At 34.5% G+C, this 23,099-nt stretch overlaps 4 protein-coding genes across 6 annotated transcripts; 1 reads left to right on the top strand and 3 right to left on the bottom strand.

Annotated features, from left to right (window-relative positions):
• Positions 293-3,334, bottom strand: LOC109346562. The gene is made up of 10 exons (XM_019586189.1): positions 3,139-3,334; positions 2,994-3,051; positions 2,764-2,913; positions 2,612-2,677; positions 2,413-2,492; positions 2,256-2,310; positions 1,503-1,610; positions 1,095-1,287; positions 896-966; positions 293-626 (listed from the first exon to the last, which is right to left on the bottom strand). The coding sequence occupies exons 1-10, from the start codon at positions 3,274-3,276 to the stop codon at positions 442-444; spliced, it is 1,104 nt and encodes a 367-aa protein (XP_019441734.1). The 5' UTR covers positions 3,277-3,334; the 3' UTR covers positions 293-441.
• On the bottom strand, positions 4,505-20,878 carry LOC109346523 (eukaryotic translation initiation factor-like). 3 transcript variants are annotated; one of them, XM_019586131.1, is made up of 10 exons: positions 20,530-20,878; positions 10,058-10,258; positions 8,906-8,986; positions 8,283-8,378; positions 7,807-7,977; positions 7,332-7,429; positions 6,901-6,988; positions 6,405-6,755; positions 6,053-6,298; positions 4,505-5,966 (listed from the first exon to the last, which is right to left on the bottom strand). In XM_019586131.1, exons 1-10 carry the CDS (start codon positions 20,650-20,652, stop codon positions 4,941-4,943), a joined length of 2,481 nt encoding a protein of 826 aa, XP_019441676.1. In that variant the 5' UTR covers positions 20,653-20,878; the 3' UTR covers positions 4,505-4,940. The 3 variants fall into 3 exon arrangements, with proteins under 3 accessions (XP_019441676.1, XP_019441669.1, XP_019441684.1); XM_019586124.1 differs by having other exon boundaries at positions 7,783-7,977; XM_019586139.1 differs by lacking the exon at positions 20,530-20,878 and having other exon boundaries at positions 7,780-7,977; positions 10,058-10,377.
• On the top strand, positions 6,380-16,096 carry LOC109346547 (heat shock 70 kDa protein). Its single transcript, XM_019586165.1, has 2 exons — positions 6,380-6,396; positions 13,956-16,096. Exon 2 carries the CDS (start codon positions 13,963-13,965, stop codon positions 15,910-15,912), a length of 1,950 nt encoding a protein of 649 aa, XP_019441710.1. The 5' UTR covers positions 6,380-6,396; positions 13,956-13,962; the 3' UTR covers positions 15,913-16,096.
• Positions 16,773-22,052, bottom strand: LOC109346542 (AUGMIN subunit 8-like). Its single transcript, XM_019586152.1, has 7 exons — positions 21,781-22,052; positions 18,865-20,371; positions 18,617-18,736; positions 18,277-18,393; positions 18,108-18,197; positions 17,739-17,846; positions 16,773-17,158 (listed from the first exon to the last, which is right to left on the bottom strand). The coding sequence occupies exons 2-7, from the start codon at positions 20,236-20,238 to the stop codon at positions 17,096-17,098; spliced, it is 1,872 nt and encodes a 623-aa protein (XP_019441697.1). The 5' UTR covers positions 20,239-20,371; positions 21,781-22,052; the 3' UTR covers positions 16,773-17,095.

The raw sequence follows: 23,099 nt of genomic DNA on the forward strand, positions 1-23,099 counted from the left end.
TCCCAGTTACAGTTATCAAACTATGAGAGCGGGATATAAGAAGGGTGGCTTTCCACGTTGCCTCTTGAAATACACGAAAAGCGATAGAACCTGTAGGCAAATAATTTTTAAAAGGAAAAGAAGAATATGACCAAAAGTTGATGGAAAACTAGTGCCGAGTTATCTTCACAGAAATTCTAGGCATAGATTAATCACAGACTTACTGAGAGAGGTAAATGGTAGGAAAAGACAGTGGAAAGAAAAGCAAGAGTTGGTTTTCAGTATTGAGCTTCTTTTTTGGGAAACTAATGCTTACTCCGAAAGTAATGACTGGCTGGATAATAGTGATGATACTGGTCAATAGTGAAGAAATGCAATCAAAAAGTAGACTTCAACATTGTGATGTGGGTACCAATTATACTAACCTCAATAATTCAGTTATTATTTACAATTAATCAATGATTAGCAGAAAAGGCCATTAAAAATGTCCTGTTTAAGTTTAGGATGCGATGAGACTCTGCCAACTAGTTTTGCCAATTCACCAGTGATTCTGTCCATATAGAGCATATACAGTCCATTTCTGCTTTCCAGAAGTTCTATGGCTTTTCTTGCTTGGATAAATGATGCCACCCAATCTTCAAGGAGCACTGTAAAGTCATGGTTAACAGTCAGTTTAAGTTATTATACTTGGTTCATCTTGATTACAGTCAGTTAATTACCAAGAATATTTACAGAATTCGAAAAGGAGTTACAATAAAAACGTAAATAGAAGTTGAGAAATTAAAATATTGGTTGTGGCAAATAATTTTGTTTGTTGAGGATCATTAAAATCAAGGCTACAAGGTAATATGAAATCACTTGGTAAGGGAAGAACATGTGAAGAATAATAAACATCAGCAGAAAGTATGAAGCATACTGTTGTCAAAATTTTCAGCTTTTAACCACTCTAGTAAGCAATCTGAAACCAAGAACTCGATTAGCTGGATCCTGTCATTCCAAAAATAAAAATCAGATATACGTATATGTCTTCATTGACACTAACCTATATTAACTATTCATTATGATTTATGAATCAGGAGATCAGCAAAGCTAATAAGCATTTGCAAAAGACTTACATTCTGAACATACATTCATGCATGTCAGGAAAGGAATCATCAAAGGGATCAGAGAAAAGTAAATGCTCCGCTAGCATCAAAATTCTTTGACTAACAGAAAGCATTGCCCGCTGACCAATGTAGGTCTCACTTCCAATTTTACGGATCAAGTGCTGAATATAAAACTGTGCATTGGTGTCATTGTGTTGAGACTCTAGAAGAAACGATTGAGAAAGGAAACAGCAACAAAAGGACCACATGTCAATCATTACAGTGATTAACTAATAAACAATAGATAATATTTCATGGTGAAGCTGGAGAAAAAAGGTCACAAATGCCACAATGTTAAACTCCTTTACAGACTTGCATACAACGATAAATAGAAGTAAACAACATTTACTGACATAATTGATCTCAAACTAGTGATACCCTTTTCTTGTGAACTCATCTGCCTAACCAAACGTGTAACTAGGCTGTTGATAATTCCTTCAACAAGTTCCAGGTTCTTTCCCATTGATAGAAGTATCTTCAATGAATCTTCAGAAGAGATATACAATAATCTTCAGTGTGGATAACACAGAAATATGGTTGTGGATTACGTATAATTCATAAGGTGGTGATAAATGCTAAAACAATAAAATCAATGTAACATACTAAGAGCTCAAGAAGTACAATTTGTTTTAATCACTCAACCAAATTACCATTTGATGTGAGGAATAGGAAGTAAGGAACCTCTACTAGGTTACGTCACAGCTCATCGGAAGTTTCAAAGGGGAGAGGGAGAAACTCACCACGGGCTTGCATGGTTACAACTCAGATCATTGTGCAGTACTGTTCAGAATGAAATTATAGCTAATAAGCCCACCACCATAGTTCACAAAGTAACTAATCCGATTCAAAGACTCAAAGATAATACCCACAAGGATTTTCTTTAGCAGAACGACTAAGTCCAAAGTGGCCACATTTGTTCGCGACTCTTTAATTCTGAGTGTTAGATCACAAGCAAAAGCTAGAATGGAATTAAGTCTTCGTAATTAAGAATTATGGATTGTGAGCGCCAAAAGTTATAGTTTCAATGAATTTTGCGAATGAAAAGTAGCAAGCCATAATAGTTATATAATTCAATTTTTCAATAAAAAAAAAGTAGGCAATGCTATTGAATCAGCGAAAAGAGCAGAATACCCAATATAAAGTCTACAGCTTGATGTACCAGATTTGCAAACTTAGAATCATCAACCTGCAAAGTACAATGTATACACTATATGATAAGAAAAATCGATAACACAGAATGCAGAGCTTTAAAAACAATAAACGAAAAGAAATAGTGAATCTCTCTAACATGTGATGAAGATTCACAGAACTCCACAAGAAAATCAACAGAGGCCCTAAGCTGTTCTGTTTCATCCTCCTCAGTTAAACCTATGATTTAGATAACATTAAACATAGTTAGTGCATCTCCATTCACTTCAGAATTCTCGCAAGTAGCATATAGTAGTGATTGTTTCTGATTTATTACTAAAATTGTGATTACGAAGTACCGAAAGAAATCCGCTGCTGACTAGAAAAGGAAGACTCAATTCTTCTTCGCCTTTCCTTAAAGTGCACTACAGAAACCAAAATTTCAACATCAGCAGAGTATCAAACAACACAATGCAGTAACAAAGCAATGATGATTGGTGATTGATGAAACCTTGTCTGAGAAATCTGCGACGAAGGACGTCATTGAATCTGGTGTGAGAGGGATTAGGATTAGGGTTTAATTGTCCCAAATTGTGGAAGAAATAACACTTGCAAGAAGCAGTTTGAGGGAAGAGATCAGAATTTGAAGAAGCAGTAGCATCTACATTCAAAATAGGCACGTGAGCATGGTAAAAGCACGTGACGTGTGAATGTGAATTAGTGTGAGAATGGAAATGGAACCTAGAGCTTCTCTTAGATCTTCTCTTAGCCTTAAGATCTCTTGTTTTCTTTCCTTAGCCTAATAATTTCATTGTAATGAATTTATAAAGTAAAGAAATATTGAAAGGAAAGTGTAGATGGAGAATGAAGGAATTGGAAATGGAACCTTGAGCTTCCAACGGAGAGAGTGAGATTGGGAAGGAGAAGCATCGTTTGTAGTTTTAAGAACCTTTGATCGGAGAACCGATAGTGCTATGGCCAGCTTCACCGATTCATCGCTTCCACCTCCGTCACCATCTGCCATTACCTTCACAGCATATGAAAAAGGCGCCAAACGGAGGGACGGGTTTGAATTCACTAGTTTATATGGATCAGACTTTAACAACCTAAACAAAATTTTACTGAGTTTTATATATTATTACTACATCCTAAGATTAATATTTAATTATTATTATTGATTCTTTAATAAAAAATTAAAATAAATGATGAATGATGTAATGATTGTATATAAATAAGTGTATAAATATTAGTGACAAATTAAATTAGTTATAGGAAAAAAATCAAAGTTAAAAGTACTATGCACTCAGCACTCCATAAATTTCACCGATATTTTGTTTAACCTTTATATTTTACTTAATTTCACCAATATTTTTATTTTGATGTAAATAATTAATACAAGTAGTTTCTTTAATCATATTTGGGATCCTTTTCGATAGTCAAAAAACTTTTGCGACCTAAATTTTAAATTATGTATTAATAGAGTAATTAAAAAAGCACAAAACCACTGCAATTTCCTCCTATTCCAAGAATCTGCAAATAAAACTAGGAATTGTAAAAAAAAAAACTTAAATGTTTTAATTCTTTCTTAACACTCATCATTTTTTGTTTCTCAAGTTTATTCCCTACAAATATATAAATAAATGAAAGTATGGTTATTGGCTGCAATCCATTTTGACTCTTTTTTTTTTTATGCTACCAAGAGTATTTTCTCACCCTTTTGAATAAACAATCTCTTTCAGAGTATGTAATTGTCTCTCCTGGTATTGCTCACATGAATTAAACTCTTAACCTTTTGGACATAAATCAAATAGGACCTTATACTACATGCTAACAATGCCAGTATAAATGATGTCTAGTTTAAAAACGTTTTTTAGAAAACAAAAGCAGAAACCCATTTACCACTTTCAGCTTCTGAACCAGCTTTTCAAATGCACACTATCCATCTACAAACGAATAGTGATGTCTCAAGCATTGCACATGAAAACATAAGTAGCATTTTCATAGAAGTGGAAGGTGTAGAATTTATAAATTCTATTTTGTTCAATACAATTATAAGTACAGTCCAACTAGATTATAAAATATTTAATTATCACTAAAAGATTCCAAGATAACACGATGCTCTTAATTTGTTCCTTTGTAACAGTACCTTTGGATTTTGTATTCATATATATGTAGGCATTCTTCCTATCTACAGGAATAAAAATATAAATGACATGCAACCAGTGTGTTGAAATCTGAACATAAACAAAATATAGTACAAATAACGACAACGCTGATTATAAATGACCAGTATAACAATTACTGTCAACAAAATTCAAGAAAATAAAATGGAAACTAATCAAGTACAAAAACATTTGGACCCCATGAATGGGTCACTCTCTAATGGAGAAACATGGCAAATGATTTAGCCAACCAGAAAACAAAAACAGTAGCTTTTATGGTTCTGGCTTTTCCCTCATATAAACATCTCTCCCACATCAAAATAAAAAGTAAAAATTAAGTTATACAACTCCAGATGAAAATACTTTATGGTACTGGAAACTCCACTTCTATAACATACTGTATGAAACTACAGAATGCTGTAACTTAAAAATGTGGGTGTAAAGGGGAGGGAAATTCAAAGTTGCGAAACAAGACAGAGATGTTCATCCCTTTAACAGAAATCGGTATCCTCATGCAAAATCTGAATCAGTTTAACAGACTCCGACAAGCTTCAATATCAGATGCTTGTGAATCCAGCACAGCTTGAGCAGATGCAGTGGTAATTACCTGTACTGCGGTATCAAATATTGCTTTCTGGAACCGGTCATCCTCTACCTTCTTAAGGATCTCTCTTACCACCTTAAAATCCAAACCCCCGGCTAAAATCAGTTTCCCGATTATTTCACCAAAATTATTCGGCGCCTTAGGTAAATCTATACCAATATCATCCAGCATAGAACCAAACAACAAGCAGCCAGTCCCTATGTCTCTTGCAGAAAGAATTTTCTTAATAAACAGATGCTGAACAAGATTGGCAACAGGTGCAACACATGGCGGGCTTTTGTCGAGTGCAAGGAAAATGGCTTCCTTCACAAACTCAGGATAGTAAGCAGGGGATTTTAGTTCCTCCACACATTGTACTGCCTCGTCCAGCAGCCGAACACTGAAATATTCTTCCAGAAGAGAAACCGTTTTCCGGCGAAGAACATCAGTATTCAATTTTGCAGCAGGAGCCTGTGACACCTCAGTGGACACAGCAGCAACAGGTTTAACAGCCTGAGGGATTTGAGATGCAGGCCCAGTAGCAATAGAGGAGTCTGATGGGAGAGCGGAAGGGGGTCCACCTCCTCCATGTACTAAGGCACTATTTCTCCCACTAATAAGACCACTGCCTTGAGGTAGAAACTTTGAATTCACAGTTGATGACTTGGAAAAGAGAAGAGACTGACCATGTCCAGCATTTTGTGCCCCAGACACGTCTCCTCTCGGCATTGATCTAGTCCTAGGGATCTCCCAGTTGTCATTATCAAGTCCAAGTATCTTCTTGCCCCCTGGCATTCCAGGCATCACACCCCCAGTACCAGGTCGAGCAATGGGGAAGCCCCCAGGACCGGTACTTCCATGAACACCAGAAGTTACACGGATATTTCTCATATTTGCAGTGGCACCTGGACGCAATCCAAGATTTTTTTCTGCCTCGGAATGAATTTCAGTGATTGTTTTGGCTTTCACCTATAAGAGTTAACATTAATACTTGGAAAATAAACTCCTTTTAGCATTTGACGCATAGCATATGTACATAATTTTTGTAAATTTACCTCTTCGCGTCTTGGAATCCAGTTATTCGCACGCAAGTCTATAACATCACGAACCATGAACCTCAGCCGTGGTACAAGTTGGGGATTTGAGGCCAATTCATTCAACCGACTAAAGTACATATCATTTATACGTCGTGATTTTGGGACTTCATCAAGCTGCTTACCAATAGTGTTGAAAAAATGACATATAGCTTCAACATTTTCCTCAGCTGGACAGTCCTTGCTGTCAGGAGTTCCTAAAAGCTCCTGTTGCAAATATCAGTTAACCATACAGATGACTGGGCAGACTGGCTACTCCTAATCCAACAAGAAAAAATTTATGTAACAGTCAAGTTTCAAGTACTGCAAGAACCTGAACAATGTGATGGACAATCCTTTCAGGAACCATTTTTTGCTTCAACAGCTCACCAATCAAACGGATATTTCCAAGTGTACGAATCTTGACAAGTCTTTCCTTGTCTCGTCGCTTCATCTCCTGCTCCGGGGCAGTCATCTGCCTCAGTTCTTCCCTCAGTTCATCTGCACCTTCAAAAGCCTCCTGGCAGATATTCAAGAGTACTCTCTTAAAAGTGATTTCTTTCCCACCAGGTTCGTCAGATGGGAATGGAGGCAACTTTTCATTAAGATCAGAACACAACAGAGAATACATGGGGCAAAATGTTGGCTCTAACACAGCCTTGTCGAAAATAAGAGAAATGACTCCCTGCATTTGCAAAGCGAGTCAATTAAGAACAAGGATGTAAACAGAAATATAATTCAAATGACTACCTGCATTAGCAAAGCAAGTTATTTAATGACAATGACATGAACACAATATTTAGAACAACCAATAGTGAATAAAGATGAACCTTCAATATGTCGGCTGATGTAATTCCAGATTCGATCAACTGACCCTTCAGGAGATCAAATTTCTCAGGAGTCAACTTATTTAGTATTCTGCATTGAAGTGGTCAACAGCTTTTAGCATAGCAGTAGCACGAGACATGCAATTCCTTCTGAAGGCTCTTAAGAGTTACAAAAGTAGTTCAATAAATAAATACAAGAATCTTGTCACAACTCACAACTTGTGGTTATTCAATATTTATTACATTAAATTCTTTACATTTAATATGATATGATCCCTCAAACTGTTCTGAATTGCAACTTGTTATACTTGCCAATATTATATGGCCATTGAGGTGCAGACATGAAAGTAAACAATGCACAAATCTAAAACAAAACAAATTCAAAAGATGCCCCAACATCAAACATAAGTATTAAAAAAATAAAAATATATTACCCTTTCACAGTCTTCAAGACACGATCTTTGTCAGAGAGAGTTCCCTTTCTAGCTGACCATGGCACCTCAGCCTTGACCAGAGTAGGAGCAGGTCCTCCCTAAAGTAAAAGAAATGGAAAAGTTGTAAATAAGATGAAACTTTTTACCAATACAGATTTCACAGGTTTAGAATAAACAGACATACACACCATCATAGAATCTAAAGAATTTTCAGTATGAATGTGCCAATTATTGGAAAACCTTTCATCAAGTATTTCTAATAATGGTACCAATTTAAATGATTTCAAGCTAGTATTCAAAGAAAAAACCTTGGTTACTAAATGATGTCATACTCTCTTGTTCATTGATAGTGTGCCCTTATAAGAGTTTTACATTAACATCAGATAAAGTTTGAACTTATAAAACATTAACTACATAACAGATATCATGCATTCCTGCCAGTGCTTATTACCCCTTGAGTAGAAGAGATTTGTGCCCTTCCAAACTGAGAATTCAGTTGATCTTGACGATTATTATTGCCAAAGTCTCTATTCTCCTTGACATTACCCCAAGACCTCTCATCTGCATTAGCGGGAAGCTGTCCAGATCGGCCACGCCAGTCACTGTTATTTGGCTCAGTATATCGATTTTGAGATGGATTTGCAGGCTGCAGAAAATGATATAAGCAATATTACACAAAAGTTGATCTTATTAAGTTGAAGATGATCATAAAGAAGTTATAAAACTGAAGAACATTTAATATCGAGATCAAGAGAATAAATTTGCAATATGACATACAAACATGAGATTTTTTTCACTCACTGATGAGTCTCCAAAATGATAATAGCATGTTCAATGGCAACAATACATCAATGCCAATCAACTTCATCAAACAACTTACCAAACAGGATGAAAGAGGATTGAGGCTTGACAATATTAGCACAATAATTAGAGGACAGAATACACACTCACATTGTTTTCTGAGCGGCCCCAACTTTGATCTTCACCAAAAAGTTCCGCATCAAGATCTTGTTTGATCTTTAAAACATCATTGGGAATCTCACCAACCTAAGAGTAAAAAAGGTTCAAAGGTTATACAGATGTTGAAACATTAATATCAGTTTAAATATTAAAAAACAGAGAAATATGCACTTCAGGAGGTAGTTTCCAAGGAGATGAGGCAAAGGGAAGTTGGAAATGAACTGTAGAATATGCAAAATATATATCAATGGGCTTAGGGAACAATATAGCATGCCTTTTAATAAACTAGAGACCCCCATAAAAATCCTGACAGCAATTAGCTAGTCTAAGAAATATAAGTAAATTTATGATAAAGGACAGTGCACTCAAGGAAATGTGCACACAGAAAAATATTATAAAGATAATCCAATCACCAACAGTGACAGTCATGAGATGGTGATTAGAAAAACATTGTCGTAATTAGTGGGAAAAGCATTTAGATAGATATAATTTTTCAAAAAACTAATATGAAAAGGGCAGCAGATGGATGTATGCTTTTAAAAAATAAAATCCCATCTTGGGAAGAGTATATTGAATCAAAATAGCACCTAGCAACAAGAACATATACCACTTACCTGAGTTGCCTCTCGAAGCTGTAAAAGCTGTTCTCTAGTATATCGCACGCGCTCACGATTCTCAAACAGTGAGTCTCCTGCCTATAATGACACAAGTATTTACTTTATATGAAAACTTCACGGTTCAAGCAAATAGCTCACAAAAGAACAGGACAATTCAGAGGTAGATAAATGAGGTCATACATAGTACAAAAACATAATAGAATACACTGACACTAAGCTCCACACACAAACATCACTTGTTTTCCATAATTCCATTTTCAATTTATTTATTTGTATTGTGGCTATAAAAATCATTATACATGTACTAACACTCTGTTGGTGACCTAATAATAAATCAGTAAAATTGTATGGATAAAAAAAGTTCACTTTTTAACAAATTAAGGCATTCGTTGTCATTGCAAGCATTGCATTCAGAAGGACAGAGTAAAATAACTACCACACCCCTCGAACACTAACTCCACGGAAAATAAGCAATGCCAATTTCCAACAAAAAAAAGTTTCATGTATGTAGGACCTTTATGGGCAAATTGAAATTTAGTCAAGCCCACCTAAAGCCCACATGTTGCTTTTTGTCCATATTTACAGCAGGTACACATACTTAGTGCCCCACCAAGAATTAGGACATTCAATTTCAGGAAACATAAATCCCTAGCTGTTACAAAGTTAACCAGCACCATAACTATCAGAGATGTATCAAGATGCTCCTTTTAAACACCTGCTTTAACTTTCACTAATACACTATTTCGCCATGTTTTTATTGTTGGCAGACAAATTAGTTAAAATTCACAACACACTATCATCAAATCCAGACGATTCCAAAACTATGTATTAGGAAAAAAATCACATTAAAATATTTTGCAAACCAATGAACATCGGTGGAAATTAGTTAAAAAATCATTTTTTTTAATAAGACAACAGCAAGAGCTTGAGCCTTGGTATTGATCGAATAGAAAATAGATCCGAAAAAGCAAAAAAAAACATAAATCTAACACGATAACTCATACAATGGACACACAGCAGCAATAAAAAGCAATCAATTTTACAAATTAATTAAAAACATTATAGTTTAATTAAAAAGGTCTAAATTGAAGAGGTTCAATTGATGAAAAAGGTAGATCGAGAGAAAAATTATGCGATTAGGAATGAAACCTTGATAGAAGGAGCAACATTCGAAAGTGATGGATCAGATGAAAAGGAACCGAAAGCAGGGATAGCAGCTAAAGATGAATCGAATCGAGGAGCAAGGAATCTGGTACCGGCGGCGCCGCTACGACCACCGCCAGGCCTCAAGCTAATAAAAGTTTGGTCACCTTGCTGCATAACTATGGATCTAACGGTTGATGATGGAATCTCCGGCGTGGGTTATGGATAATGAGGTTTAAGGATATTTCTCTCTCTTTCTCTCTTCTGCGGAGAGTGATAAGAGAAGAGGAGAAAACAGCTTTGCGTTTCACAATTTCGGAATTAAACCCTTCTTCACTCTTGTACCCTAAACTGCGCGATACAAGGCATGCCTATTTTATTTTATTTATTTCTCAAAATTAGGTATGAGGATGGACAAAAATATATATATATATATATGAATAAAAGAACGATGTATTAATTATGTATAAATTTTTATATTAATAGTATATATTGCAATTCTCTAAACTTTTCTTAAACAAAATTTAATAAACTTGCCAAATAAATTAGTATATTTGTTGATATATGTATATCGACAAAAAAAATATTTATATGGACAATAATTTCATACATTATTAACGTATTTATCCACCATTTATATTTAATTATTATTTATTCTTCAAAAAAATATAAATAAATAATAAATATTATTAATTATATATAAGTCTTTATACTAAAAATATATCAATTTATACAAGTGCATGTGTTGTGGTGAATTGGTGATGAGCATTGTATCTCTTAATAAATATGATTGTTTGTGTTATCTAATTAGAGATGGCAAAAATATTGTTCCGTGGATATCTGTTAAAATACCCACAATGGTACTCGTGAAAATATGTTATGGGTGGGAGCGGGTATCATAGTACCCGTCTTGCAAGTACCGTATATTTATAAATTTATTTTTCAATTAAATAATTTATATATATTACATTATTATTATTTTATAATTATATATGATCTATTTTTGTATTATTTTATAATAAAATTTAGTTATTGAAATATATGATAAGTTTAAAATGTCTATAAATTTTATTATTTATGTAATAATTATTTAAAATGTATTAATTATTATAAATTATAAAACATATAAATATATATTGAAACTTAAAAATTCGTAGGGTACTAGCAAATACCCTTTACCTGCATAAGTACACGTAAATAATGTGTGTTTGAATACAGGAAAACACTACTTGTATCAATTTCAACCGGTCGTCATCCCTATATCTAACCTCACCTTGTATATATACTATATAACGGTGGTGGTATATAAAAATGTATTGATATAGTATATGTGCTTAAAAGAGTATGAGGTATGGTTGGTTATAATTTGAAATGAGAATGAGTATCATTAGCAAGTGGGTATGCCCATGGGGCTTCTCACCCATAGTTATTAGATTAATAGGGTATAAAAATTTTGTCCATTAAAATGTTCATTTTACTCACAAATTTTGTAATGAATAGGGTGGGTCTTACATGAACATTTTGATATTAATTATTAAATATTATATTTTAATCTTTTATTGAGTTTTAATATATATAATATTAAATTGTTAAGACAAATACATTGTTATGGGTAATTTATAAAAGTGATAGAACATTACATTAACTTTTTTAATTATATTACTATATTTAATTAATTTTTATTTTATAATTAAATAGCGAGCGAACCAAAGCTCACTTTGTACATATTTTAAACTAACATATCATAATATTCATATCATTTTAAGTATGAATAGAATAGCTCAAAATCTCAATGTTTATATATGAGATTCATTTTTTTCAATCAGAATAATTTGAGCTATGGTTAGGAAAAGTGAAACTAGAAACGTACAGTTGTCATCCATTAATTTAACAACCCCACATGCTAAACTCCAATTCCATTAAATCTAGAAAACTCTAGTATCATAATATCGTGAAGAATGTGATTTTCTATCCGTTTTTTTATAGATTTGACATGATATTAATCCAAAAATTATTTTTAATATATTCTCATTTTGAAAAGATGTTGTACTAAGATAGAAAGTATAGCAAAAAAAAAAAGGATATATTTCATTATAATATTTTCTATGTATGTGTTTTTAATTTAATATAATATTATATATCAATATTTCTATAATAAAAATTATATAGGTAAAATTGCAAAAAATACATTATTATAAACAATAATGATATATTTAATTATAAAATAATAATCTTAATAAATGGGAAATTAAAATTTTTAAATAACTTGAAAAATAAAATAATAAAAAATATTTTATTTTCCCTTACTATCTACCTTTATAATAAAAGAATATATATTAGATTAAATTTGTCTTTTAATAAATTCATTTCTTTACACTTCCCAACCAAACCACATTATTGGAAAGAAAACTTCATACTTCTTTCTCATATATTTTTTTCCATTTTCTTTCTTATCAAACAACAAAATTTCTATCCTTTTTTCATTTATACTTTATAGTGTTTTGTGCATTTCTTTTGTCATTTCCTCTTGTTACCAGATGCAACGTTCTTAAGCTTTATTTGTGAATATTTCGCATGGTACTAAACATAATTCATTTTATTCAAACTAACATAAAAAATCATTATTTTAATATTATGATAAATAATTAATTTAATAAAATAAATTTAATCAATAAAACATTATATCATCATACTCATAACTTAAAAATATAACAATATTAAATAACAAGTTAACAAGAACACATTTATAGATTAATATAATATTACAATTAAGAATTAGGAATTAATAATACAATAATACTGATTAGCATAATATTATGGTTATGTGACAATATATATTATATATTTTAATAAGGAATTATGGGTGTAGGTACCCTTTCCTATATATATACTCTTCCAATAATGTTATGGATGGGAACGGGTAAAACGAGCATGAATAGTATTTTTCCGTACTCATACCTACCTATTTATAGGTACTCGCATGAGTAGTGAGTATTTATGTGTATCTATAAGTTTTTAAGTTTTAATATATATTTATATACTTTATAATAATCAATTACATGAATAATAAAATTTATACACATGTTAAATTTATCATATGTTTCAATCACTAAAATTCATTATAAAATAATAGAAGAATAGATAATATATAATTATAAAATAATAATGTAATATATATATATATAAAATTAATTAAAAAATAAATTTATAAATATGCTTCAGGGGTGGGTTTCATGGTACTCGCTCTCACCTATAAGCTATTTTTTACGGGTACTCATTACAAGTATTTTAGCGGGTACCTACAGGACAAGTATTTTTGTCATCCTCATCTTTGATATTAATTACTATCACACCTAGAAAGGAGATGTTGTCCTATTTTTTGTACTACTCAATATATCATTACCTCTAATTAATTGAAAAATATTATTTAAGTTAAAAATATAATTATTAAATATTATTCTGACCAAATCATATATTCTATCACATAGAATAGTACAGTGACATGTGAACCCTAGAGAAACACACAGCTAAACCCAATTTACTTTCTTCCATGTATTCATTGTAATCTCTATTCCACAAAACCATATCCCTTGGTAAATTACCATTCCATCCTTTGCCTATTGACAACTTACCCAAAAACCACGTATCACAACAAGTGGGCGCCACGTAAAAAGACACAAATTAATTTGAACCTTCTCGATCTTCCCCCCATACCCCTTGTGGAAAGAACCACCACGTTAACATTTCCAGAATCCTCTAACATCCTCTCACATCAACCTCGTAACCTCCAGAACATTCCCACCATTCTAACACCACACTATAAAAACAAAACTTCCTCTTCTTCCAGACTCATCAAAATCAAAAACACAAACACAAAATTCACATCACAAACAAAAAACCAAACCTATCAAATGGCAACAAAAGAAGGCAAAGCAATTGGCATAGACCTCGGCACCACTTACAGTTGTGTCGGTGTGTGGCAAAACGACCGCGTTGAGATCATTCCCAACGACCAAGGTAACCGAACCACACCATCCTACGTGGCATTCACCGACACCGAAAGACTCATCGGCGATGCTGCTAAGAATCAAGTAGCTATGAACCCTCACAACACCGTCTTCGACGCGAAGCGGTTAATCGGTCGCAGAGTCTCCGATCACTCCGTTCAAAACGACATGAAGCTGTGGCCGTTTAAGGTCATTCCCGGTGCAGGTGATAAACCTATGATCGTTGTTAATTACAAGGGTGAAGAGAAAACATTCTCAGCTGAAGAGATATCTTCAATGGTTTTGACAAAAATGAGGGAAATTGCAGAAGCGTTTCTAGGTCAACCTGTTAAGAACGCTGTTGTTACTGTTCCTGCTTATTTCAATGATTCTCAGAGACAAGCTACTAAGGATGCTGGTGCAATTTCTGGTTTGAATGTGTTGCGGATTATTAATGAGCCTACTGCTGCTGCTATTGCTTATGGTTTGGACAAGAAGGCTTCAAGGAAGGGTGAACAGAATGTTCTTATTTTCGATCTCGGAGGCGGAACTTTTGATGTTTCTATATTGACAATTGAGGAAGGGATTTTTGAAGTTAAAGCCACTGCTGGTGATACTCACCTTGGTGGTGAAGATTTTGATAATAGAATGGTTAATCATTTTGTGTCTGAGTTTAAGAGGAAGAATAAGAAGGATATTAGTGGAAATGCTAGGGCTTTGAGGAGGTTAAGGACTGCATGTGAGAGGGCAAAAAGGACATTGTCTTCAACTGCACAAACAACTATTGAAATTGATTCATTGTATGAAGGGATTGATTTCTATGCTACTATTACAAGGGCTAGGTTTGAGGAGATGAATATGGATTTGTTCAGGAAGTGTATGGAGCCTGTTGAGAAATCTTTGCGTGATGCAAAGATTGATAAGAGTCAGATTCATGAGGTTGTTCTTGTTGGTGGGTCTACAAGGATTCCAAAGGTTCAGCAACTTTTGCAGGATTTCTTCAATGGGAAGGAGCTTTGTAAGAGTATCAACCCTGATGAAGCTGTTGCTTATGGTGCTGCTGTTCAAGCTGCAATTTTGACTGGTGAAGGGGATGAGAAGGTTCAAGATCTTTTGTTGCTTGATGTAACTCCACTGAGTCTCGGGCTCGAAACTGCGGGTGGTGTTATGACTGTGTTGATTCCAAGGAACACTACAATTCCAACCAAGAAGGAGCAGATTTTCTCAACTTACTCTGATAATCAACCTGGAGTTTTGATTCAAGTGTTTGAAGGGGAGAGAGCTAGAACAAGGGATAACAATCTTTTGGGCAAGTTTGAACTCACTGGCATTCCTCCAGCACCAAGAGGAGTGCCTCAAATCAATGTATGTTTTGATATTGATGCTAATGGAATATTGAATGTGTCTGCTGAAGATAAGACTGCAGGGGTGAAGAACAAGATTACTATAACAAATGATAAAGGAAGGTTGAGCAAGGAAGAGATAGAGAAGATGGTGAGAGATGCAGAGAAGTATAAGGCAGAGGATGAGGAGGTGAAGAAGAAAGTGGAAGCAAAGAACTCACTTGAGAACTATGCTTACAACATGAGGAACACTATAAAGGATGAGAAGATTGGTGGAAAATTGAGTGCAGATGAAAAGCAGAAGATTGAGAAGGCAGTGGAAGAAGCCATACAGTGGTTGGAGGGGAATCAATTGGCTGAAGTGGATGAGTTTCAGGACAAACAGAAGGAGTTGGAAGGGATATGCAATCCCATTATTGCTAAGATGTATCAGGGTGGTGCTGGTGGAGATGTGCCTATGGGTGATTATGACATTCCTTCTGGTGGCTCAGGTTCTGCTGGAGCTGGACCCAAGATTGAAGAAGTTGATTAAGCAAACATGTGGAGGAGTTAAGGTCTTGTTTCATTACAATTTGGTTATAGTGTGAAGAAGTTGCTGGCTGTTGATATATGACTATTTAGAAACTTTACTTATGTAATATTCTGCAAATTATGAGAAATGTAAGAGGTTTGATGGTTCATGAATAAAAGTTTTTGTGTTTTTTGTTTTCGTGTAATTTCAGAGATGCAGCTTAAATAAAAGTGATTTCTTAGTTACAGGTCGTACAAATACTCAATCTCCAGAAAAAAAGTCATATAAACAATCTTTTATTATTTGAAAGACCCTTCTTAAAAGCTCTTTTTTTCTCTCTCTCACTCTCTCTGTAGTCACTTGAGCTTTCATGGCTAAGATTGCCCTCTTTGCAAGTGTGCATTTAACATCAAAATGTTATCTTCATGATGTACTGCCACTAGCGGTCAATTCTAAATCAAATTCAGTTATAGCTTGAAATGTTAGCACAAGTCTTGGTTAGTTCTTAATGTATCACGTTTTCTATATAGACTCGGTACAGCAGGGAAAGAAGGGGCTTTCAAAATGCTTATGCAATGATGCAATAGTAAAAAAATAAAGATGATGGTAATTATCTAAAGCCATAGTCGTAGAAATTCTTACAACCTCTCAGGCATACAAGCAAGTATGCAGAAATGCTTCTCAAGGCCCCAAGCATTTTTGCCCCCATCGCCTTAATGGACATTTCTTAAATGAAGATGATCAAGTATACTATGTTGTTTAGTCAATTTTTTGTACAAAACTCCTTCCTAAATTATAGCAGTCCTCAAAATACAAATTTTGATATTGAACAAGACTAACATAACATAGACGGCAATTAAGTTAAATGCAAATTGTAAGTGTATGGGTTTCAATAAGTTGCTCATTTGCTTTGCATTTTCTTTTCTGATACAAAATTACAAGTGGAAGGCGCCTTGGGCCACCAGTGTTGACTAAAGCAATTAAAAAATAAAAATAAAAAAGATAGTAAAACAATATAAATAGATTCCATCATATTTGTGGAAGTGTAAAAAGCCCTATAGAAGAAGATTTACAGTGGAAAAGGACCTGCAAGATATTAGATACTAATAGTAAGACTATCAATTTGGCTGCAGCCACAACAGAGTTGTTGTTAGCTTAGAAGCAAGTCAGGCTCTTGCATACTTAGATTCTCAAGATTGGTTATTTATTTACCTCCCAAAGCTTGCTTCGTCTGCATAAGATGCGTCCTGATGCTATTTTCCTCGACCTGGTTTTGCCAAATACAATTAGTAACTGTTGCAAGAATGAGGATGATGAACAATTTTATGTACCCATTATCTCCTTCAATAACCGTAAGAGTTTGTTTGCGACTTTGATTTTGGAGGGAAAAGAAAGGGAAGGTTTGAGAGTCATCTCACAAGTGTGTGACATGGCTCTCAAGCCTTTCCCTCTCCCTCCAAAAACCAACTCGCAAACGGACTCCAAGGGATTGATCAAGTCATAGTGTTGAAAAGATTCCCAACCCTTTTAAACAAATGAAACTATCCAGCCTCCAAACTTATATCAAATATCATATTCTTAAAATGAAAAAGGTTCTGGATGTAGATTTATCACGCTGCCAAATGGGATAAAGCTCAATGGAAACCAACTACATCAACTTATACAAAATCAAAACTGAGTAAGGTGTAAATTAGGAAACAGAAATGCAAAATGGAGCTTAGAGAGGGATAGGGAAATAGGGGCTGTATACTACACAGGCATACGTGAGTGGAACAAAGATGCCAAAAATGAGTGTTGTATTACTTGTTTGCATAATTCAAGATCTTAAACCATATAACATGACTCACATGCATAGCTGCCACAGAACTCATTAGTGCTTCACATTCATCAAGCATGTCTTTTTCCTGTGCCGATACCACGGCGACATCAGAAATTAAATTATCTATTCCCTCCACCTAACACATCCACAAAAAACAATGTTAGGACATATAATAATTTGACATGACACTGATACACAAAATGATTGTAACCCTTTAAGATGATCCAAAAATCTAATTTTACTAGTTTGGAAATCAAAAGGAAGAAAACATACGAACAGTGTAAAAACAAGTTCGATACGAAACGTGTTGGTCTAGAAAAGGGATAAACAGAGTGACATACAAGTGCTAGCTGAAAATGCAAAACGAAACAGTAGGACTCTTGAACAATTAACTCACCCTTGGGAGCAAAGGACAAATTGCAGATCCCATTGCTTGCATAATATCAACAGATGAACAGATAGCAACCTTCAAATCCTCAATATCTACCTGCATAAGTGTAAACATATCAATGATGCAATTGTATCTTTCCAAGTATCAAATTGACATACACAAAAACCATACACACCTTTGCTCCTCCTGTTACTGGAAGACGAAGAGTGTTCGCCTCTAAGTCTTCCACCGCCCCAGATAGAGCATCAATATGATCACTTTCCCATACAGACCAGTCATCAAGGTAGGCCATCTGCTTAAGTCATTGTAAAAGGCCCACGTTTACAAAATGTACACAAGTATTGAACGTTGAAACAAATAAGGAACAAAAATAGTATTACACACTAATAGGAAGTGAAATTAGAACCTCAACATCATATTATATAATAAGATCTCACACAATATAAGTAGCATGAACGATAAAAGATGGCATATACAATTATAACTATTTTAGTAAAAAACATAATAAACATTACTTGATCATTCAAAATAGAATTCAGCTTATGCTCAAGCTGCAGTTGCTGGAGATTGATCCTCTTCCTGATAATTGATTCCCATACAGACAAAGTAGTGTTCCATACATTGTACAGAGTTCTCTGCACCATTGAACAAGTTCTTGTAAAATGATATAGGAAAACGATTTACATACACAGCAATCTATTTAACAAGAGAACTACACTTAAAAGAGTTTGCCAGTTAGTCAAAGATGGTTAGTTAGTCATACCTCCACAATTTCATTTTGGACGTAAAGTACATCATTTGCCCTCGCGTTGGCAAATCTCCATTGCAAGTGTCTATTGTAGAGAAGTCGTAATTGGTGAGCATCGTCTATGTAGGCTGCACCCTTTTTCCCATTTTTAACATCAGCAATAAAGCTGAACCCTGAAATTGGACTGTTGAATTGGCTGGAAGAACTGGTTGGCCTGATTCGAGATGGACTAACCCCTCTAGAAGGAGGAGTTGATGGTCTTGACCGAGAAGGACTGACACCTCTGGAACTAGAAGAGGATAGCACTGAGGTCTTACTCGGTGAAGGAAGACGTGATCCTGTACTTGACAAGGACAGAGATCTGACTCCAGCAATTGCTAATCCCGTTTTATCAGATGGAGTTGCAGAAACAGATTTGCGAAGTCTTAATACCTGGGAGCTGTCATCTACTGATTTCACCTTGCATCCTATTCTACCACTTTCAACAAACATTGATAACCTTCCACCATCACTAGAAGTTTTTTGCAAGGGCTTACTTGCTTCACCTGGCAAAGAAAACCTTCTCAGTGAGGACACACTCAATGGATTACTTGCTTCATCTGATAAAGACAATCTTCGCAGTGAAGGCACACCAGTTCCTGAATACGAAGTGTTCAACATTCTGATTGTCTTGTCAGCATGATCAACACCACTTCCATTTAATGCATTAGAAGACACCTTTCCACCAATTCTACTTGGCCACCGATGCTGATCTATCAATCGAGAATGCAAACCATCAACTGGTTTTGAATTCTCAGACTGATCAGAGGCATTCTTCCCTTTAAGAGGGCTTCTCTTCCTCTCCGGTGTAGACTTTCGTACATTTGAAGTTTCAACCTGCTTGCGTGCCACATTTAAATTCGCCCGGAGTGTACGATCAGAAGGACTGGTAACTGGCTTCTCTTTCTTGGTTACAGGTACCGAAACTGTATCTGACTGAAAAGAAACACTCAAACTTCGCATCGTGGAAGGCCATAGACCTTCTGGTAAATGGCTACCAGCTACCTTTCTGGATGATAAACGCACATCTACAGAAGAATCGTGGACAGGTGTGGAAGCACTTGGTGGGGAACGGGGAGTTGTGGGCTGCTTCCTCTCTGCCGAGAGAGGCCTCTTAGGCAACAATTTGGATGATGTAGGAGTTGTTGATCTCGTGAGGTTTGGAGATGGATATCGACGAGGACCAGATGGAGATGCCGGAGTAGGTGATTTATGCCGTGAACTAACTTCCCTCGTTGTAGAGCGCCTGACGGGGACTGCATTGTTCTTTTCAGCTGAGACCAATGGCAGTCTTGAGGTCTCCACACCGCGGTGTTTCCTTAATGCTTGCTCTGATTCACATATATCCATCCACTCTATCCCAATTAGACCACATTGATAGAAGTTTTCATAAAACTTAAAACAGATTTATCATCAACTTTGGCAATGGAATAAATAAACAGCAAAGGTTATCCAGAAAGAAAATCCTTTCTCTGCAATAAATCTGCCACAAATGCAAAGAAAAGTGAGAAACTACAGAGTGGAAAAGAAAAGCACAGAATAACCCTAAGAAAAAAGGAAAAGCCAAAAAAAGCGCACAACTTTACAGAGACTCAGATCCTTAGAGAAGGAATTTGTGGACTCACATCACAGGTAATAAACACAAGTGGGTATGCCTGAATCCAACAAGATCAGGACACGGCAAGAAGAATATGGAGAAAGGGAAAAAAACAACATTTGGTGTAATGGATGAGAGAAACTCGCGGGAACTGTCTCAAAGTGCATTTAACGTTTCATCATTTAGTTGCAGAGGAAGGAGGGGTCCCTGGTCCCCTTTGGAAATTGGGCATACTGGGAAGTGGAATGGAATAATAGAGTGGTGGTGTAGAATAAGAGATAGCAAGTGCGTAGGATAAGAGAGAAGGGCTTTAATCTTTTACCCTTTTGTCTCTCTCACGGGAATGTCATGGTCTGGTGGGTTGGCAATATAACCCACTCTTTCTTCTTCTCTCTTAATTCCTTTTCATGAAAGGGAATTCAATGGAAATGATAACATAGCTAACCTAATCTAATCTAATCTAATCTCTCTTATAAGTTAGAGCACTCTCTCATTCTTCCCAAATACAGAAACACTCAACTAAATCACTAAGTGGGTTTTTCACAAGATCAACCACACAATAATTAATTACCATTACCATAGTACTAACTGTTCAATGAGTTTCCTCTTCCAAAATATGCAGACCAAATTCTCCTTTGTTTGTGTCCTATGCAATACTATATTATATATTTTCTTAATTAAATCAAAGGTTGAAACATGAAGATGGTTAAAGACATGGAGGTCCACGTGCATGGGAGGACCATTGTCCATCAGAATAAAACTATTGTCCAAAGTGCAAACCTAACATGATTCACAGACATTTTTTCTGCAAAAAGAATAAAATAATAATAAAAATAATGGAGTTATAATATCCTTTTTGATCACCTTTAACTATTTTTGGAGACCAATGTAAAGGACTATAGATGGAATAGAAGAGAACTTTTTGACATGAAAATTTTGGAAAGAAACAAAGAGGCTCAGACCAAATATCCATAGCATCATGTCTGGGTTGAAAAGTTCATGTCTCTCACACTGAAGACACGTTAAGTGTTTCATTATTAATGCAATCTTGCAGAAACGAAACAAAAGCTAGAGTTCATTGAATTTTATTCCCGAATTATTCGTTCAATAAAAAAAACTGAAACTTTTTCGAATTTATCCACCTTCAAGAAAGAAACACTATCAAAGCAATCTCTGCGCAATGTGATAGCAAAGGAAGTAATCTAGATCGAGCTAAAAACATTTATTAAACAAATCTCATTATGAGAAATTAATTAATCAGAGGTTAATTGATTGAATTACAATAAATTTCTCACCTTCTACTGATAAATAACTATGTCCATCAGATAAAAGGAATTGAAACTGAACGCATCAATAGAACAACGAATCATAACCCTAAATAAAGTAACTGATTACTCCTTCTTCCGAAAAGTTTAAAATTAAATCAAAATAGGAATGCAGAATTGAATAAGGAACGAGGTGTAGATCGTGCACGGAGATAGATGGAGGAACAACGGCCGTTCGCCGGAATCGAATTTCACCGGCAATGGCGAGTTCGTGATTTTGAATCGGAGAAAGGGACGGGAAAGCAAAGAAGGTGATAGAATCGGTGCAAAATGATGATTTCGTGTTACAGAAAGTTTACTATTAAAAATGTAATAATATTATTATTAATTATTAATAATAACGAAAATAAAGATAAGAAAATAGGGATATGAGAAAACGGTTTCGGTTGTGAAAAGGAGGGAGAACGAATGGAGTAGGAACAGTTGTTTTGGCGCCATCTATTTCTCTTTATCTTAATTTTATTTTTAGGAGAAAGTTTATCCTGATTTATGTATTATCTTAATTTTATTCTTTAGGAGAAAATTTATTTTTTATCGACAAATGTTAATATGTTAATATTTATTATCGACGAGACTTAAAATTTCAGTCTTCTTCACTTCACTCCTTTAACCATGAAACCATCTTATAACTTTTTTTCCAATTGTTATGGATAAAACTATCACCTCGTAATGTAAACAATTAATATAATTTTACCTTCTAATGAAACCATCTTATAACTATTTTACCTTAACTATCACCTCCTAATGTAAACAAATAATATAATTTTTCTTCTTCATATTTTCAGTTTGTTATTAATCTTTTTTGTATAACTAAGAGTCTCGTTGAAATGATCATTCTTAATACTGATATTAAAATGCTAAGTTATCTATCAATAATTTTTTTAAAAGTAGCTACACTTTATTAGAGGTAGTAATGATAAAGAGGCATGCCATATTTGATGGAGTTTAAAGTCACATGCTCATAACTTCATTAAGATTATATTTTTATTTTATAAAAATGAAGATTGATTAATACAAAGGAATATTGATGCTCTAGCTTTTTAGGGTTGAAGTGAAAGTAGAAGAAGATTATTTTTAATACACAAACATGTAATATGTATTGTTCAGTTTTAATATACAAATAATATAACTAGTTTCGTGACTATTTTAAAACCAAAAACAAAATTGTTGCCCCCTTTCTAGATCGATTTGCACTAAAAAGTAATATAACTCATTTCGTAACTGTTCTTTATTAGAACACAAAGATGCGGACAGTGGTTGATCAGATGTTGATGAAGGGTGGAAGGTAG

The sequence above is a fragment of the Lupinus angustifolius genome, chromosome LG01, assembly GCF_001865875.1.
Source record: "Lupinus angustifolius cultivar Tanjil chromosome LG01, LupAngTanjil_v1.0, whole genome shotgun sequence".
Lineage (NCBI taxonomy): Eukaryota > Viridiplantae > Streptophyta > Magnoliopsida > Fabales > Fabaceae > Lupinus > Lupinus angustifolius.

Bases quoted from the DNA above. Each gene is read 5' to 3' on its own strand.
- LOC109346562 (XM_019586189.1), bottom strand. From the start codon at position 3,276: ATGGCAGATGGTGACGGAGGTGGAAGCGATGAATCGGTGAAGCTGGCC. The intron at 2,311-2,412 runs GTTAGAGAGATT...TGTACTTTGCAG, and splicing joins TCTGTGAATCTTCATCACAT to GTTGATGATTCTAAGTTTGC. The intron at 967-1,094 runs GTAAGTCTTTTG...TTGGAATGACAG, and splicing joins CATGAATGTATGTTCAGAAT to GATCCAGCTAATCGAGTTCT.
- LOC109346547 (XM_019586165.1), top strand. From the start codon at position 13,963: ATGGCAACAAAAGAAGGCAAAGCAATTGGCATAGACCTCGGCACCACT.
- LOC109346542 (XM_019586152.1), bottom strand. From the start codon at position 20,238: ATGGATATATGTGAATCAGAGCAAGCATTAAGGAAACACCGCGGTGTG. The intron at 18,737-18,864 runs GTATGACTAACT...TCAATGGTGCAG, and splicing joins TCCAAAATGAAATTGTGGAG to AGAACTCTGTACAATGTATG. The intron at 18,198-18,276 runs GTGTGTATGGTT...ACACTTATGCAG, and splicing joins CAGTAACAGGAGGAGCAAAG to GTAGATATTGAGGATTTGAA.
- LOC109346523 (XM_019586124.1), bottom strand. From the start codon at position 20,652: ATGCACTTTGAGACAGTTCCCGCGAGTTTCTCTCATCCATTACACCAA. The intron at 8,379-8,905 runs GTAAGTGGTATA...TTTTACTCTTAG, and splicing joins AGCTTCGAGAGGCAACTCAG to GTTGGTGAGATTCCCAATGA. The intron at 6,989-7,331 runs GTAATATATTTT...ACTTCAATGCAG, and splicing joins GTCTTGAAGACTGTGAAAGG to AATACTAAATAAGTTGACTC.